Source organism: Monopterus albus, unplaced genomic scaffold (assembly GCF_001952655.1).
Source record: "Monopterus albus unplaced genomic scaffold, M_albus_1.0 scaffold112.1, whole genome shotgun sequence".
NCBI lineage: Eukaryota > Metazoa > Chordata > Actinopteri > Synbranchiformes > Synbranchidae > Monopterus > Monopterus albus.
In genome coordinates, this window is record NW_018127992.1 from 44,654 (window position 1) to 62,442 (window position 17,789).

The following is a 17,789-nucleotide window of genomic DNA, read 5'->3' on the forward strand; positions in this document are numbered from 1 at the left end:
AAACTGTTCAAATACAGAACCATGTAAATCATTAAAAGACTGTAGTTAGAATTAGTCTGTTAAAAGTCAGCACATTTTAATATCAAATGCATGAGTGAAAAAAATAATAGTGAAACAAATTAAAGACAAAAATATGGAATCAGCTGCAGCCAGGTGTGAATGACGAATTCAAAAACAGCTGCTGAATATCCGCAAACCTGGTCTGGAAATATTACAGACAACATGACCCTTTTGTATTTGTGCTAGGATTAGGATAAATACCTTTTTCTTAACAAGAGCCCATTCTTTTCTCTATTGTAGTATTTTACTGTTAAAGTGCAGTGTTTTGTGTCAGAGCAAAGTTAGAAAGTGAGCCCAGTCCTGGCTGTAAGTAGCGTCAACATTAGGTTAGAAATCCGATTCATGTTAATGACAAGGTTTAGCTCAAGGTTTTCATCACTTTGCCAACGCCCTCATCCTGCTGTGTGAAAGCCTCCTATTTAATATGGGCCATAATATACTTAGCAAACTGAAAAAAAATCTACAAAGGTTGTCAGAAAAGAAAGAGAAGAAATAATGCACCGGTTGGTAGTGGATGCTGTAAACATGTTTTTATCCCGTCTTCTCTTTCATCAGTGTGGATCCACCGTTTAGTCTTCTGAAATCTTATCACACAGAGACTGAAAACCCAGTCCGTTTTCTCTGTACCTTGCTGAATCTGATTAATCATTGTGGATTCTTTGTAGGCACAAGGGAACTGGAGGTTAAAATGCAAACTGCAGCTGTGCACAACTACTGTTGATTGCACCTGAAGGTGACGTCATGTGCTTTTGCTCAGCTGTCATGGTCCCAGGTCCGCAACACAGGCTCCGAGCACGAGTGGGGAAATGGGATCTCCTCTTCAGTAGGTGGCATCCACTGCGTTGATGTTGCTGTCCAGCTGGTGTCTGAAGGACAGCTTGGCCTTAGTGGAGAAATAGATTTGGGAGGTCTGGCTGGGGCTCGCTGGTCCTTCATTGTCACTACCACAGGATGTCGTGGAAGACAGACGTGGCTTCGCCTCCTCCACGGGAACTAAATGATAGTGTGCATATGTAAATGACAACATTTCAAATCAACATCATTAGTTTTCTTCGGTAGTTACGACTCACCTGCCACTGGGGTGCACTGTTTGCTCTTGCAGCGGTCTTTGGAGCGTCTCTGAAAAGGAAAACACTGCAGCATCTTCACGCCCATGACAGAGGTCTGTAGGTGAAGAGGAGGGAACAGAGACATGAATATAAAATGGGCAGCAAAAAAGGTTTTTAAAAATGCAAAAATTAAACTTGTGCTTGAAGAGAGAGTTAAAACCATTAAGCCAACAGTCTATTTAATAAATAACATTTTCCACTTGTGCTACAGCTCAGACTGATGCTGCCTTATTGCAGCGACAGCAAACCTGAGTGTCCAAGCCTGCTGACAGCTCCTTGTCCCTTTGTCAAGTCAGTCTAATGGAATCATGACCCAGCACTTCAGCGATATGATAGCCTAATGTAAGCCTATCACTGAACGGCCAGTCTGCATTCACAGTGCCATCATTATCACAGTCATCCTGCACACCTTTTAATCCCAGAAAAGGACGTCAGTTAGGCTACACAACCAGAGAAGTTCATACACCTTCTGACAACCATGGCATAGGAGGCATCAGGCAGATATGTTAATGTTAACCCTGCACAGTTAAGCAGGACTCAGAACTGTAGCTGCTGCTCATTGTTTGACCCTACAGTTCCACTCAGCCTCGACCTTTCTTATCTGGACCTAGAATAGCCTTTGAATATACAGCTCTTCCACCGCAGGCACTGTACTGTAGACCTGAGTCGGAGGGGTGGTCCAACCAAAAAGAGTTGCAAAACAAAAGACAAACAGAGCAGTCGGACACAAAATAACTGCCAAGAGATACAACAAGGACCACAAGGAGCCTGGGGTCTTGTGGTGTATGTAGAAGGGGCAGGGGCCTTTAAACTATTTGTAGTTACAAATAGCTATTTATTGATATGACTTCATATTAGAATATTCAAGGTTGTGTATGAGATCATTACCAAAAACCTGGAGTCTTACATTGATTTTCTTTAAAACTTCCTCGTCCAGGCAGTGTCTGAAATAAACTGCTTACTTTGTCAGCCTGATTGGAAAACCAACGCGAGATAATTCACTGTGCCCCATTGTTCATTAATCGCGAATCAAAGACTTGGATATCTGATGACAAACGGTGCGATGCGATTGCATCATAAAGCAGGGCAGTCTTGGGCCAACATCTTTTTCACTGTTTACTGCTGGTTCGTCGAGAGGCATGGAGACGTGACAGCTCACACATATGCACAGTCAGCGCACTGTCAACAAGCCACAGGGAAAACTATAATTTCACAGGCTCTGCTTTGGACAAATTCTCACTTGTCCTGCATTTCTGGACCAACTAATGCATCTCCCCTCTCTGTTTCACTCAGGTGTGGCTCTGAAATCCTAGCACATTTAGCAGACACAGTGAGTTCCTTACGGTGAAGCAGTTTGTTTGGTACAAATTGTCAAGATGACAGAACAGGGACTGACCTGATTTAGCCCCACCTAATTTTATTACGCTTGTACATAGATTGTATATTCTTTGAGAATTAATGACTCATCAATACTAATGTGGAAAGTAGAGTAAACAGGACCATATCAAGGCCCTGGTCAGTGGTGAGGAATTTTGGACCAAGATCATGATTAATTGTAGGAGTCTGGCAGCTCCCAGCAGCCTGGGAGTCTGGAGGAGGGAAACAAACTCAAGATAGCAGACACGCACAGAGACACACTGACCACAGAAAGATAAAGTAGATAGGAAATAACAGGATAAAGAGTAGGAGGTGGAGAAGATGAAGGAGAGCGATTAAGAAATTATAAAAGCAAGACTTCAGTACAAAGACATATGTGAGCAAAAGGGGAGACACTACACTCAGCTTGTGTTCTGACCTCTTTCTCCTTGTTTTCCCTCTAACTAGAGGCTCCAACTTGCAGGCAGCCGATGTGGATGATATGCAGCCCAGAGATAGTCGTTTTGCTCGGTTCAATCACCAGTTACCTGCTGATGAAGCTGAGCGTTGCACAATCCCTCCAGTGAAACAATTAGCCAGTGACTTGTGGCTCACGAGTTCTCAGCTGTGTCACACTTTGCAAGGTTTTCATTATTTGCACGCGTCATCTCCTTACTGCAAATGTGTTTACTGAACATTATCTCTACATACGTTTCCATTTTACACAGTTGGACTTTTATAACCCCCATCTGCTCCCCTCAGTCTGTACTCTGCTCCTTATCTGCTTTGCAAACAATGTTAATGCAAGCAGCAGAGCACATGTGCATGCAGTAATGTGATGCCAGAATCCATATTTCCACCAAACTCTCCCGTTTCCAGTGAATCCCCAGACTGCCAGGCTGGAGGACTCACACTGTGTGAGTGTATACCTGCAAGTGTGCATCTGTTATAGACTAGAGAAGGATATACACCAACAGAAGCATCCAACAAGCTGTCATTTCTACAGTTACTGTACTGCTTTGACATACAAAACGTGAACAACCTATTAGACATGTTTGCACCTTTACGTCTTATTCGGCGTAAAATGTCTCTCAAACGTGACAGCTGATGACCCGAAATGACACACTTTGAACCTTTTAACAAACCTGCCTGATTCATTTAAGAGCTCGTGCACGAGGTGGAGGCCTCTGTGCGCGTGCAGGTGAACGGCTGAATGAAAAGTGCACACGCGCCACTTATCGCATCCCCGTCTCCACGAAAACCCGCTTGTTATCGGGAAGTGGAAGTATCCACTGTGTCCACATTTTGGCGTAAACACCTTCGGGTGAGAAGCTCAAGATGTTTAACTTGCTCATGAACTCTGATATAACGATACCAGTTGAACCGGAACAGTAGGGGACCCTGTTCTATCGTGCACGACAGCGTTTGACAAGTGGTTTCCTCTGGCACTAACCCAAAAAAGGCTCTCGAAATACCAAACAGGCATGTTCATGCTCGGCTACCTCCCCACGGACACACCCCCTGCTCCAGTAGAGCAACCCTTACACTTAAACTGCTTTGATAAGAGAAGCCTTTAGCCTGTTTTATATTTATCTCTGCGCTTTATTTCGAAATCTTGATGTACAGCCAAAGCTGCATTGTGATAAAAAAAAACTTGGATTGAGGTTTAAAGAGGTTAAATTACATTCACCCACCTGGTGAAATAAGAGTGAAAACGACAGACAGGGAATGAATCCTGGATGGTCTTTATAAATTTCCAGCCACAACAGTGCGTCTTCGGTTGTGCGCGTCCTGAATTGTAGGCTACCTCCCCGTGCGTCCTGCTCGGTGGCTTGGAAACGTTTCCGTGGCGCGGATTAACTGAACTTTAAATAGCTAATCCCAGGAGCGTGGTGACTGAACAGGCACGCCCGCTTTCTCCCCTCCCTCTGAGCTCCTTTCCTCATTTGCTGCCTTTCTCCCATCCTAGATACCTACTTCCTTCTGCATGTGCTCCTTTGTTTTGCCTTTATCTTATGCACATATTTGATAAATATAACACAAGATTTATTGAGCAATAGCTCGTGATGTACCTATAATTAGCTTCTCCTTGCAAGTAATGACTGATAAATGTCTTGTGTGTCTATAAAATCACTCACTAAAAGCCTGAACGCAGGTGATTTGATCTCAGACAATGGTCAAAAAGCACTGATCGACTTTTCACCTCAGGTAAGGACATTTTTCTTTCCTCTTGGTTCAGTTTGGAGAGGTCAGAGGTCACTGTCAACAGCTGGTAGCATTGTTTGAACTGTGTTATTTTATTAAATGCATTTGTGTAGGTTAACAGCTGGTTAAAACTTGGAAAATGTACATAATTTATATGGAATCAGTTGTAATGGCAGAAACGTCATGTGTGAAGCTGTTTAACACATATCACAGGTTTTGAGTTTGTTTGCACTACAGTGCGCCCACTTTGGAGGTCTGTTCCTGGCCCGTCTGTACATGATTCTGTCCTGACTTCTATGAGAAGCAGAAGACTGAGAGAACGAGGAAAAACAATAAACACATGAAAGAGTGCACTACGAAGGCAGCCATCCACAGCGCCATGTTTGTTGTACAGAATATGCAGTATGAAATATATCGTACAGGCATTTCCAGAATCTCCCAGCTTTCCAGTGAGCATTTGTCATGTTGTCAAGAGAAACCTGCAAAACTTGACTGTGCACACGGGTCTGAAGACGCTTCATAAAGACAGATCCAGAGTGAAGGACAGAGAAAGGCTTGGCCGTTCTTGGCCCATTAGATGGTTTATTGCTGTTTGTTTTCTGTCTCACTGGGGGCAGCTCACTGTCTGCAGGGATCTGGCCTAGTGGAAATTTACCCAGACGAGTTCTCAGAGTGATTCTGAGCCTTCCGATCACAAATCACCCAGGAAACAGTCTGTGCAGCAGCAGGCACATTTCTAAAGCTGATCCTGTACCGCCCACTGCAACAGGCACTTACCCATGAGTGGATGAGACATTCTGCCATTCGATTAATATGGGAACGTCAAGTTGGTGCAGTATGTGTAATCAAATGAGGGATAAGCACAGGTTGTAACCAGAGCAAGGTGACTGTGACACACATGCTGCCTCATCAAACATAGTCATAATACTGATTAAAGAGTTATTCATATCCTTGTACAAGTGAATATAAAAACTAAATGTGGTTGCACAGGGAGCAGAAGCTAGAGAGGCAGCAAGAGATGTACTGAATCTGTCAGTGGTAATGATAGGTTCAAACTGCAGCTGGTGCAGCTTTCACATCTCTGCTGTCTGTGAGAATGTCCAGTCTTACCCACAAAGACGTGCATGTGCACACTCACATGAACAGATTTACACCTGTGGATGTATGTCAAGGACAGACATTGGGCAGTAGTTTTGAATTAAGGATAAATTTAAAGGCATCAAACAAGAAAAAGATTTGATTTCAGGTACAGACATATTGCTATTAGTCTTCTATTCTAAGTGGCCTAACCTTCCCCAGTGCTCATGTTATTCTCAGCTAGGAATTGTGGATGTGTATGAAACATCCGCAGGCTTCTTTCTGTGTAGCAGATTCAGAACTTGCACTGTTGTTTTTGTCATGCCTTCACAGAAAGACAAGTGGTCTCCCCGTGGAGTCTCCTCCATGCATTCACATGCCCATACCTCTCCTTGTAAGGTGACAAGTGCTCCAGCCAGTCTACTGGTGGCCCCGACATGAAAGTGAGGTAGCACAGTAGCTTCCTGTGAGCCCACGTAGGCTCAGATATCACAGCAACAGCACCACTCCCACTGCCCTATTGGCCTCAAGGGCCAAAGTGACATCAGACACCTTCAGCTGGTCTATTTAATCCATCTAGTAGAGAGACAGGAATAGTAGGAGTCAAATTCAGATGGACTGAAAGTAAACCTTCCCATTCCAAAATAAAGAAACGATACTCAGTCTGAAGTAAAACACATCCATTATCCATTTTACAGTTCATGTCTTGCCTCTGAAAACCAAACAGGACAGATGCTAAAATGTCTCCAGGCATTAAGTTACTCTATGGCTTTGATAGTGGTAATATTTCAAGGAAAAACAAATCAGAGACAAACTGAAATGTTCTGTAAACTAACTAAAATCAAGTCATTGCAGGATCAAACCAGTATAGTCCTCTGTGCTCCCCACCCCAAGTCCCTGTTTTCCTCTCTTGTCCCCTCCCTCCTCCTTGTTCCTTCAGACCACCAGACATTCCCACACCCAGATTTCTGATGCTGTACATGCTTCTGGAGGGGCTGGGACGAACTGGCGGAGGTTGCTCACAGCTGGTTTCAGCCGCTGTCACCCTCCTGTGTTCTCCTCAGCCTGCTGGCTGTGTACATTATGTCTCATGCTTCCTTTGTATGCCATTTTTACATCAGCCAGAGAAATTCCTGTAGCTACATGTTTGTTCTCAGTGTTAAGTGCGTAGGGAAGCTTGTATCCTAAATACAAAACGAATGAGCTGATCCTAGATGTGAGTAAAGATACACCGAGAGCAAACGGCAGCAGACGTCTCCCCTGCAGCCTGTTTGCTCTAATACTTTTTCAGAGTAACTAATTTGACATAAAAAGTGTCACCAGAAGACTAAAATCCTTTTGATTGTTCATTTATTCAAATATTACAAAAGCAGAGAGGGTATTGTATGAAGGGTTGACATTTTTCAGGCTGGCTGGCAAATTTCAAAACATGTAAACATGTTTGCATTTAATGAGTTTTTGTATTGATTATTTTATCCCAAAATCCACTGCCATAAATGTAAACACCATTAAGTTATGATGCAAAAAGGTAATATTATATCTTAATTATAATGTGTAGTCTGAATGTAAATGTCATGTCTTTGGATTTTATGATTTTAGTGCCAGAAATGTTGTCAGCATCTGTAAGTAACCTTGGCAGAAAGTCAAGAAAAGACAAAGTTCTATAGATCGAAATGGCAACATTAATAAAAGAACACTGTTTATTTATACAGTCAAAAGCAACCAATGTTAAAACACTTAAGGACAAATGAAAAAACAAACACACGTAGTTCACGTTTGGACACACTGATGATGTTGATTTGCTCACAGATCTACTGTGTGGCTCAGCCTGGGTCATTCATGGTGTGGTTGACATAATTATTGGGCGGTGGACACTGCTGACTTACCAGTTTATGTGTGTCTGAGTTGAAATTGTGCGGTCAGCGGTTACAACATGAGGCTGTGGCTGTGAATGTGTGAAGCGAAAGAGTAACACAGATATGAATTTTACTAGCAGTCGCTTAACTTATATAATATTATCATCTTCTCCCATAATCTGCTGTTCCGCTCTGTCTGAATTCTGTTCTGGTCCAATCCGGCCAGTTCTGCTTCATTGTCCTGTGTCCGTCAAGCCTGAAAAGAAGGGATAAAGCAGAAAGGAAGGGCTCATTTTTGGGGAGGGGGTACGTCTCTAAATACTGGCCTCACTGCAGGGTCTAAATTAGTGCACAGTGTGAATATAACAGAGTCTGGAATTCCAACAACAGTGTTCTGTTTTGTTCCCCTCCTCTTTTTTGAGGGAACACTTCTCTGTATATTTAGTCTCGCCCAGAGCATGTGTGCACTGACATCACCATTAAATGGTACTTCTCTATGCCTTCTTGGATTCGGTCAGTATGGCTACGATTTGCATGAGAAGTGGCTGAGAACGGGCGCCCTTCCCATTTCCCTCCCTTTGTCCCACCATTCTTTTATTCCAAATTCCTTTCACTTATGCTCCTTCCTCGCTTTGTGCTGTGTATTATATAAGAGAGCTGCATAATATTGGCCAGTCAGTTAGCTAAGATGGCTACAGTGTTGGGCACAGGCCTTTTTCCTACACATCTCCCCCCCCCTTCTAACTTGAAAGTGAGGTAACAATTACAGCAAAACTGCTCCAGAGCAACAAAAGATTATGAGCCTTGAGCTTAATTTGTACTGTTGCTAACAGGCGCGGATACAGAGTGTGCACCATTTACACAGCTGCAGTGGTCACGGTGTCCACAGGGGGTGTTTGGATCTTTGACCCCAGTGACCCTGTTAGATCTGGCAGACCGCTACAAACGTCCCAGTAGCAACTGTGGAGACGTCCTTCCACTGGATAACCAGTTAGTGGATGACATGTTTAGTGCCGAGGTGTATGTAAAGGGAGGAACAAACTTTTCTTGAGACATTTCACCAATAATGCACAAATTACTTAAAATAGTGCTTAATGTGATTTTTTTTTTTTATTCGTCTTAGTTTACCATCACATTCATTCAAATATAAAAAGCTATTTACAATTATATGTTGATCCATATTGATCCCCTGAGGAGTTTTCACTATGGAAACGATTTAGTGATTCAGTAATTATGTTAATGAAGAAGTCAAACAAAAATAGGACAGGCAGTGCACACAAACCATAAAAATGCACACAGAAATGGAGTAAAGCTTTGGACACTGAGCATCAAAAGAAAATCCCAGGATCCTTCATTGAGACCTCGACAAATCCAGTGAAATGCAGAAATGCCTCCTGACCCTTGTGGAGCCAGGTTACAGCAGAATGATGGTCTTCATGTTTACAGTCCATCCTCATCCTGCAACAGGACAGAAGTCACATTCTAGTTTAGTCCATGTTTCAGACAGTGAGTTCTGAGAATGTGAGAAAATGGTTTTGGATACTACAGTGTTTGAGAATCCTGTGTGGTGAATGCTGCCTAATTCACTTTTCATCATTTATGTACATAAACACAGTATCTTACCAACATGTATCAGCAAAATATGTTCAGACATGTGCAAAATCTGAGCTTAATCTTCAGCTTGTGTAGATATTGCCATTCAAGCCACTGACATACTGTGTATATGATGGACATGGCGTCACCACTTCTGTCTGCTGTGCAAAAATTAAGCCAAAACATTGTGAATACTGTGGCTGCCATCTTGCATTTTTGCAACCAGACCCTGCGCAGTAGCGACCAGAAGTGGAGTGACAGCATTAGACTGTCAGTCAAAGCTTTTTATATCATCAAATAACTCATTAAAAACAAACGTACTAGAAAAATAACCATTTGTACAAACATCAGTGTGATAATATCCACGAAAGACCTCAGAAGTGACCTCTGGGAAAAATGTATTTGATTTGTACTTAAAAGTTTTTAGTGTGGCTCATGTCCCATCCACTAACATGGAGGGAGGGATTTATGACCTATACCGAAACCAGCCACCAGGGGGCAGTGGCTTCACTTCTGGGAGCTATGTCTGTATTTTGATAAGTGTTTACAGTCACTGATTGCATTAAAATTAAATGTAATATTTTGTTTAATTGATACAATAGTGTAAAAACAACCAGATGTGATCTCAAATGAGTGCAGTTCCTCTCACCGGTGAGAGCCATTTTCCTGTTTAGTGGCACAACAATTTCAACAATCCCATAACAACTAAATTACTCTCTTCCTTGCACACATATTACAGCACAGAATAAAAACTACAAACCTGTTTTCCTTTCCTGTTTTCTATCAATGCCAGATTTGACAGAAACCCAGCACAGCAATCAAAACAGGACTGAAGCAACAGAACACACTTGTTCATGTTGTTGTGGTCCAGTTTGATCAGATTGTTTAAAACTTAATTGCTTCCCCCTTTTATAATCACTGCAGATTTTCTGTGTAACTTTCGCAACACAGAAAAGCTCAGAAAAAGTGTTCACAATCCACTGTATGATTTCAAAAAACCTCATGCGTCCTCTCTTCCTCTCCTAACTCGGTTTACTTTTTTACAGGTAGAGTTTCAGGATTTGGTCACCTACATCTTTGCTGTCACGACAGTCCCCGCAGATGCATCCCAAGCAACCGTTGACTACTTGGATGCCGCAGAGCACCACCTGCAGCACACTCATAGCCAGCAGAATGGAGAACAGGACGACGTGCCACATCACTGCGTTTTTAGGGTAATCGCAGACTGACCACAGAGTTTGGTTTATAAGGTAGCTGGTGTTACCCCTGCAAGGGAGAATAAACACACACAGCAATGATGAAAATGTGTGAAGCAGGTCAAGTTAGAGGTGCAGGATGAAAGAAATGACTGGGTTGAGGAAAACTGTCACTAGGGAGGTAAATGGAAATAAGAACTTTGCTGGATGGAGGCCACACAGGCTTCATTCCATCTTGGTAACACAAGCACTGCATGTGGCCTTTGATGCCCAGTTAATTGCATTACAATCCCATCTATACACTTAGACCTGAAAGGGAAACTGAAGTTTGCTGAAAGAAGAACAAGCTGAGGTCAAATATTAATATCCCAACGTGCATGGTGTTATCGAGCTTGGTTCCCACCCTGTAAACACGGGTGCCCTTTAAGCAGCTGTCATTGTGGGCAGCTTTAGTCTACATATTAACACCATGCTCGTATTTATTAACCACTGCCCCAATCAGCCCTGTCAGGTGGTTAAACCGTACCTGCCCAGGCTTGTATAAAATACTTCACTGGTGCCACTTGATTAACATTTAAGCATCACTTGGTGTTGGCTTTATTTTAAAACATTATTTTTTTGGGCTAACAAGGAGACAAAGGATGTGCTAGATGAAGCTAATCTGTAGCTTAATGTGACCTCTGATCAAGCTGAACAACAGTTACTCTCCAAGCATTAGTAAGGGTTTACATGACTGTTTTGTTTTTGTTTTTTTAAATATGAGCTGAGTCTAAAAGAAGAGTGGTAGCTTTTTCTGAACTTACTCATCAGACAAAGGACAGGTTCAGTCTGCCACCTACTGGATTTGAAGAGTATTACATGTATTTATATTTTAAATAATGAACTGAATCTCTTCATCTTCTCAGTCAAATATACACTCAGTCCCTTTATTAGGTACACCTGTGCCATTATATGTATTTCAGTTTATAGTGAAATTGTCATAAATCTATAAATTCAATTATATGTTTATTCCTGAGGTCATAGTTAAAGGTGGTGTTGTACTGGACCACTTTATATTCAGAGGTGTTTCTATATTTGTGTCCTCCCCAGCTACATACAGGGTCCGAATATTAGGAACACCTCTGAATATAATGTGGTTCAGTACAACACATGACCTCAATAATAAACATATAATTAATACCTTTTTATGACAATTTCACCAAAAACGGAAACATTTTGAGCTTCATAAACACAGACGTTAAGGCACAAGAGTTGCACTGAAGTACATACAACTGTACAGGTGTACCTAATAAAGTGGGTGTTAGCTGATGAGAAAATAACTCAGAGATAAGGGAGAAGAACATACACAGCAGTATACCTTAAAGAACAAGGAAGAACTACAGCAGGAGATTTGAGAGATTTGAATGCAGGATACTGTATTTGTCTGCTGGAGTTGTTCTACTGTTGCACTGAAAAGCGTGCCTGAGGAAATTTAAATGAGCGACAATGGGAGAAACACTCACGTCCCAAAGTTTTCAAAGGGGTATTTCCATCCGCCATCAGCCAGCTGACACTTGGGTCCAATAGCCAGACCAGTTGAGGCTACACTGAGGCAGTAAAGTGCTCCAGCCAGGCCAAAGGCAGAGGAGAAGACTGAATTCAGCATCTAAAGGAGAGGTAGGAACCCACATTATCATTTTAATTGTTATTTATGAGAAGTTGCTAAGAACAGACATTAGTGGCAACTATAGCCCTAGAGCAGTGCTCTCCCTTTTTTTGTTTTTGCTTACTTACTCACCCGGCAACGGTTACCACAGCAACCTTTTCCACAGCAACCCTTGCCCCCAGCTCTGATAGCCGAACAGCTTGGGCACAGTATCTGGAAAATTGCCAAAATAAAACACAACCTCAATTTTTATGTCCCACTTTATATATTTTGCAGTCCTGTGTTAAAGGTATTTATTGTGTAGATGTAGTGTGTGTTTGTGCCTACAGGTACACAGAAGTCTACCTACACATTTGATTAATTTATATAGTATGTGTGTGTCTGTGTGTGTTGTCTAGCGGTATCTCTTTAACCAAATATTTGTATGAGTCGAGTTTCACTCTCTCATACCAGTGACATCCACCCACTTCAAGAGTGGGAACAGAAAAAAGTCGCACTTCCTCACTGTAATATCATGGTGATAAAGATATGTCCTTTCATGAGGCTCAAAGGTCTCTCTGATTGATTTAGTTTTTAGATTAAATATTTTCAAACCATTTCTTGACCCTGTAAACGGTTCAACTGTCAAGTCAGTGTTGTGGAAGAACATAGATTCAGATCCGTGTGTGTGTGTGTTTGATATTGCTGAGGAAGTACAGGAGATGTCTCAATCCTCAGTGGTGTCAAGTATTTTTAAACCTTTTCCTTATAGTACATGTTTTTCAAGACACTCTGACACATGTACAGTGGTGACAGCAAAATGTACCAAAAGTATCAAAAATAAAAGTAGTCAGTACAAGATAAGAATACTGTTATACATTATACAGTAGTATTTATATGTTTTCTGTATATTAATCGGTAACAATATACTGTAACATAAATTCATTGTATATTTCTTTATAGCATTTTAATTTGTAGTGTAAATTTAGTACAATATACTATATCTTTCTGACTCTAGTGGATTAAAAGTATAAATGTGTGTAGCACTTAAGTAAATGTTATTCTACTTGTTTCCATGATTCTTAAAAGGTTGATTTGAGTTTAACGTTTAATTTTATCTTTTTGAATTACTATTAAAAACAAACATCTCAATTTTCTGCATACATGGACGTGTATCTTTTCCTGTAATTCAGCCTGAAATATGTTTATATGTAAGAATAGTTTTAACAAAAATAGTGACTTCTGTTTTTTTGCGAGTTACAACTTTGCTTTAAACAATGACCCTCCACTTACAGGTACGATGTCTAACCCATGAAGGCTCTTAGATGTATGTAAATATACGCAAATACAGTCACAAATAAAGTAATCCAATAAAATCCCATGACAGCACTCTGCTGTGCTTCTAAAAATAGTCCTGTAGTTATTCTTCCAAAATTGTAAAAGTCAATAAAACCTTTACAGGTTTATACAAGGCTTAAAAATCCAATGAAACACAATAAAAGATCAAACGAGCCACTGCAAGTACAAGTATCATAGTCTAATACTCACGAAGAGGCCTCCTCCTATGATTCCCCCCATGAGCCAGACCTGGAAGGAGATCTGACTGACTCCCAGCTGCTCCGCGTCGGGGAAGAACAGTAACAGGTTGGCGATCATGCAGATGAAGGCTGTAGGCAGCAGGATCAGGCCCACCAAGCGGGCACACTTCCCCGTACAACACATGGTCTTACCCTTTTTATCTTTTGGGTCCTTTCTCTGGTTTTCCTATTTCCCTCTGACTGTAACTATCAGAAGGTAGGCCAAATAAAACAGGGAGGACAATGAGACTGAGCAGCTCACCATTTATAGCTGGCACTGCGAAAGTCAAATACAACCACTGATAGTTACAACAGGAAGGACGGAGGGAACAAAGGCAGAGTGTTGATTTGACAAAATGATTTCAGACCTTTATAGCTTCTAATGGGTTTCAGATAAAAATGAAAATCTTCTGCAACACAAATTCTCCTCAAATATCAAAGTTGAACATAAAAAATATTAAACCTAAGCAAACTAAAGAACAAAAAAAGGAGAGGGGAGTATGAATGTGTGGGTGTGTGTGTGTGTCCTTAGGGGGAAGCTAGTTGCCCTTTGATACCTGCGGAGGATGATATCAGTGCATATGTTGTATTTATGGCCTTTTGCAAACAGACAAAAGGGCTTGGTCTGCAACTTATTAAGAGCTTTATCAATTACATTATGTCCACACCTCAAGACGTCAGGAATATTCAGTCTGCCTTGATTCTCTTGAAGGTTTTGGGGGTCCACCAGTACCTGAGAGCGGGGCAGACCCCTAGCAGGTCCCTACTAGTGAAACAGCATCTGTAATAAGCTAGTATCTGCCAACATATCAGTCATATATATATATATCATTCTAGTTCTAAACTAATTGCATGTGCTCTATGTCCACAAGAGAAAACTTTATAGCTTCACTATAAACACAATTCTAATGGGGGGAAACATCTGGGACCAAATTCAACACAAGACCGGCATCGTGATTTAAACCACCCCACCCCCCAGCTCTGAAATCTGCCATGATTTGCATCTCCAATTTTTTTTTATTAATTCAGTTATCTATTTAAGTATCACACTGTTAATTGTAAAATAACTCCAAATATGTCCATCTAACTCCACTTGATTTGAATTTTTCTGAAAAATAATTTAAAGGGGGAGACATTTTTCAGCAGATTTCAGAGCAGCAGGTTGCTTAGCTTTTCCTGCTGTGTCAAGGTCCTCCCCAGGTTGATGGTTCAACTCAGGTTTACTCGCTGGTAAGGAATTTTGTAATTATATATTCAACTGTATTAGTGCATTTGTTGAGACTAATAAGAATGATATTGTCTCCTTCCCTTCTCTGGGAAAGATTCAAGGTGGTGATCAGGGCAGATTTCAGCCCAAAGAGATCAACTTCACCTCTTTTTATTCCAGATTGAATCAGTCTGTCATCTGGTTATGTCAGTTGATTCTCAGTGGCCTGATTCTCCCCTTCTTTTGGAGGAAGTCTCTAGATACGTGACTATAACAAAAAAGAAAGGTGGCCCAAATGGCTTCCCCACTGAATTTTAGAAACAGCTTTCTAATCTTTTATCACCCTTACTTTTAGACATGTTTAATAACTCTGTGCATCATGGTTTTCACCCCCATACATTAACTCATTCATAAGGGCCCAAAAGAATGTAATAATTGCAGAACAAGTAAGTTTATTAAATAGATGTAAAACCTTTGCAAAGATTTTGGCATGTCAGACAACCACACTCACTCCTAGGGGCAATTTAGAGTCACCATTTTAATTATTTCTGATATTTCACAGAGCGAACACTTAATCTATGTTTTGAAAAAAAGGTTAATAATCAATAATGTTTCTTTTTTATAAAACTGCATCAAAGTGGTGTCGATTGAAAAAGTCGAGACAATATTCCTTTATATTTTATTCATTTATTTTGTATCATTGTGATGAAGATCTCATTTTCTAGAGACCTGTGATAAAGAATAAACACATAGAGGATGACCATTGATGAGAGCACTAAAGTGCCAATACAAGGGTTCAAAGTTCTTCAGTACAATGTTTGAAAATCTTCAAAAGTAATGAAAGGTTTACTGCAAAGTTTAGAAACTGATTTCATTTAAATGTAGTGCTTTTGTGTGAACACACAGTAACATCGAAATGTCCTCTGATGTGATTTTAGGTGTGATGGGAGAACAAAGAGATAGAGGGCCACCCCTCCTTTCCATTCAAGACACATCACTGAATTAGGATTTTGGTGCCTATGATAAATCATGGTGGACTGTAAACAGAATAAAGAGGCTTTAATGTGGAGTGAAAGATCCATATATAGTTCAACCTGTATACGTGCTATACAGTTCACTGTTGTCAGTGAAGGTGTCAGCATCTTTTAAAAGGTGCATTTTAAAATGATTGTGCTCAGTGGGACAGTGTCCAACAGATACTACAACTACTGTATGCCACAGTAAGAAGTATAAAACTGATTCAAGGGCGAAAATACGTTGTTCTCAAAATCCACTAAGCATGTGGGATCAGTTCCAAACCGGTTTCATTACAAACTTTGTAATTACTTTTGACATATCTTCAAATGCTAACGAGCCAAGCTTGGTTTGATCCTGGTGCTTGTTTTATGTGTAGATAAAGTTAAAGAGCTCGTTTCACCATGCCAGCAGGCCCGAGACATGGAAACTGCCCCTGCAGCCGGTTTCCTGTCGGTGCTGCCATATTAACAGCAGATGACGCTATAATCACAGGTAAGAACCCAACAGGTGACTTCTCTCTTCTTTCATATACAACTGAAAACTGAAGGTGGAGTAATGACACATCTTTTTCAAGTAAATGTTCTAAGGACCACTTTGAGGTCCTTCACTTTTACTTCAATACATTTCAGAAAGAAATATTGTAGCTCACTTTTTACTATTACTTTTACAGCTAAAGTTACAATTTATGTTTGGTCAAGTAATTAAAGCTAGCTTCAGCTCAAACAGTTACAACAGTAAAATGCTGCTTATGTATCAGTGCTTTTTGCTAATAATAATACTAATGATGTAGGCTAAATTTCTTCCAGCACTGTGAAAGAACCCCGTGATTATGAATGTGTGTATTTGCAGGCTGTAATGTGGAGAATGCCTCATACAGTGTATAAACTAGGATCATTACGTTTCCCTGTTTAAAACATCTTACTGATATCACAGCAGCTGGTGGTTGTGTACAGCCGAAGCAACTCTATTTTTACAGGAAATTACGCACTGATATTAACTTAGCACAGTGAAGTGTTATAGCTTTCTTATAATGAAAGGCTGCTTTGGCTCAGCAAATAAAATAATCATTCTGAGGTATTATATTCTAGATAAATATGATTTTCTTATCTTTTTCCTCTTATGATGATAAAACTCTCATCACTAAATGCAATAACACACATTATTGTAGGCCATATTTTTTAGCCATGCTTTCATATTTTATCCACCATGTTTTAAAAAAGTGTTTAAAAGTCCTATATTTAACTTGGTGACCCTTCTACAAACCTTGCAATTTGCATGTTGATATTTTCTTGTTCATTACTGTGCATCTGACTCTCACCAGTTTGGATCAGACTGGACTGTGTACTTGATCAAGCCAGGTGGATCTTACAAAGAAACCACAGCCTCTCTGAATTGTTGCCTCCAGCATTTTCCCCAGGACACTTCCCAGAGTACTGAACAAGCCCAGCAATGTTCTTAGATTACATCATTTTAGTTAGAGGGAAAACTATCTTGGACAGCACACACAGTCTTTTGATCTGTTTTATAGGAAATAACACTGCATATTTGGTGTCAAATGTCCTATGATAATAATAATGATGATGATGATAATGATAATGATAATGATGTTGCAGTTTTTTTTTTTTTTTGATTTTTTATTCAACTTTATTCAACACGAAGAATACAGTACTGTCATCCAAAGATACAAAGATATAACAGTGTATTCAAAATACATTCACCGAACCAGAATAGAAACAAATAAAAGAAAGAAAGACAAAGAACACAAAAAAGCTAGGGGGGGTATTATCTAACCAGAAATTCTAAATAAGGTGAATAAATTAATTGTTTTGATGGCCTTTGTATTATCAGAAAAAAATATTGAAGAAATGTATTGTTTGAACTCTTTTAAAAAGACCAAGAATAAAGGTTTTCT

General features: G+C 40.4%; 2 protein-coding genes across 5 annotated transcripts in view; one reads left to right on the forward strand and one right to left on the reverse strand.

The window, feature by feature from the left end:
• Positions 1 to 7,405: 7,405 nt before the first annotated feature.
• Positions 7,406 to 14,421, reverse strand: tm4sf5 (transmembrane 4 L six family member 5). Of its 4 annotated transcripts, none has more exons than XR_002275774.1 (6): positions 13,625 to 14,421; positions 12,230 to 12,310; positions 11,955 to 12,097; positions 10,330 to 10,522; positions 8,946 to 9,121; positions 7,406 to 7,919 (listed from the first exon to the last, which is right to left on the reverse strand). XR_002275774.1 is itself a non-coding variant. In XM_020611332.1 (6 exons), exons 1-5 carry the CDS (start codon positions 13,796 to 13,798, stop codon positions 9,104 to 9,106), a joined length of 609 nt encoding a protein of 202 aa, XP_020466988.1. In that variant the 5' UTR covers positions 13,799 to 14,421; the 3' UTR covers positions 7,406 to 7,919; positions 9,063 to 9,103. The 4 variants fall into 4 exon arrangements, 3 of the variants coding, with proteins under 3 accessions (XP_020466988.1, XP_020466989.1, XP_020466987.1); XM_020611332.1 differs by having other exon boundaries at positions 9,063 to 9,121; XM_020611333.1 differs by lacking the exon at positions 8,946 to 9,121.
• A 1,468-nt stretch (positions 14,422 to 15,889) lies between these two features.
• Positions 15,890 to 17,789, forward strand: part of LOC109966499 (cytidine deaminase) — a 2,303-nt gene continuing 403 nt past the window's right edge. Inside the window, 6 exon segments of the mRNA XM_074527659.1 lie at positions 15,890 to 15,899; positions 16,254 to 16,301; positions 16,304 to 16,369; positions 16,727 to 16,755; positions 17,199 to 17,255; positions 17,258 to 17,782. Coding sequence (XP_074383760.1) covers positions 15,890 to 15,899; positions 16,254 to 16,301; positions 16,304 to 16,369; positions 16,727 to 16,755; positions 17,199 to 17,255; positions 17,258 to 17,314 — 267 coding nt within the window. The 3' untranslated portion in view covers positions 17,315 to 17,782.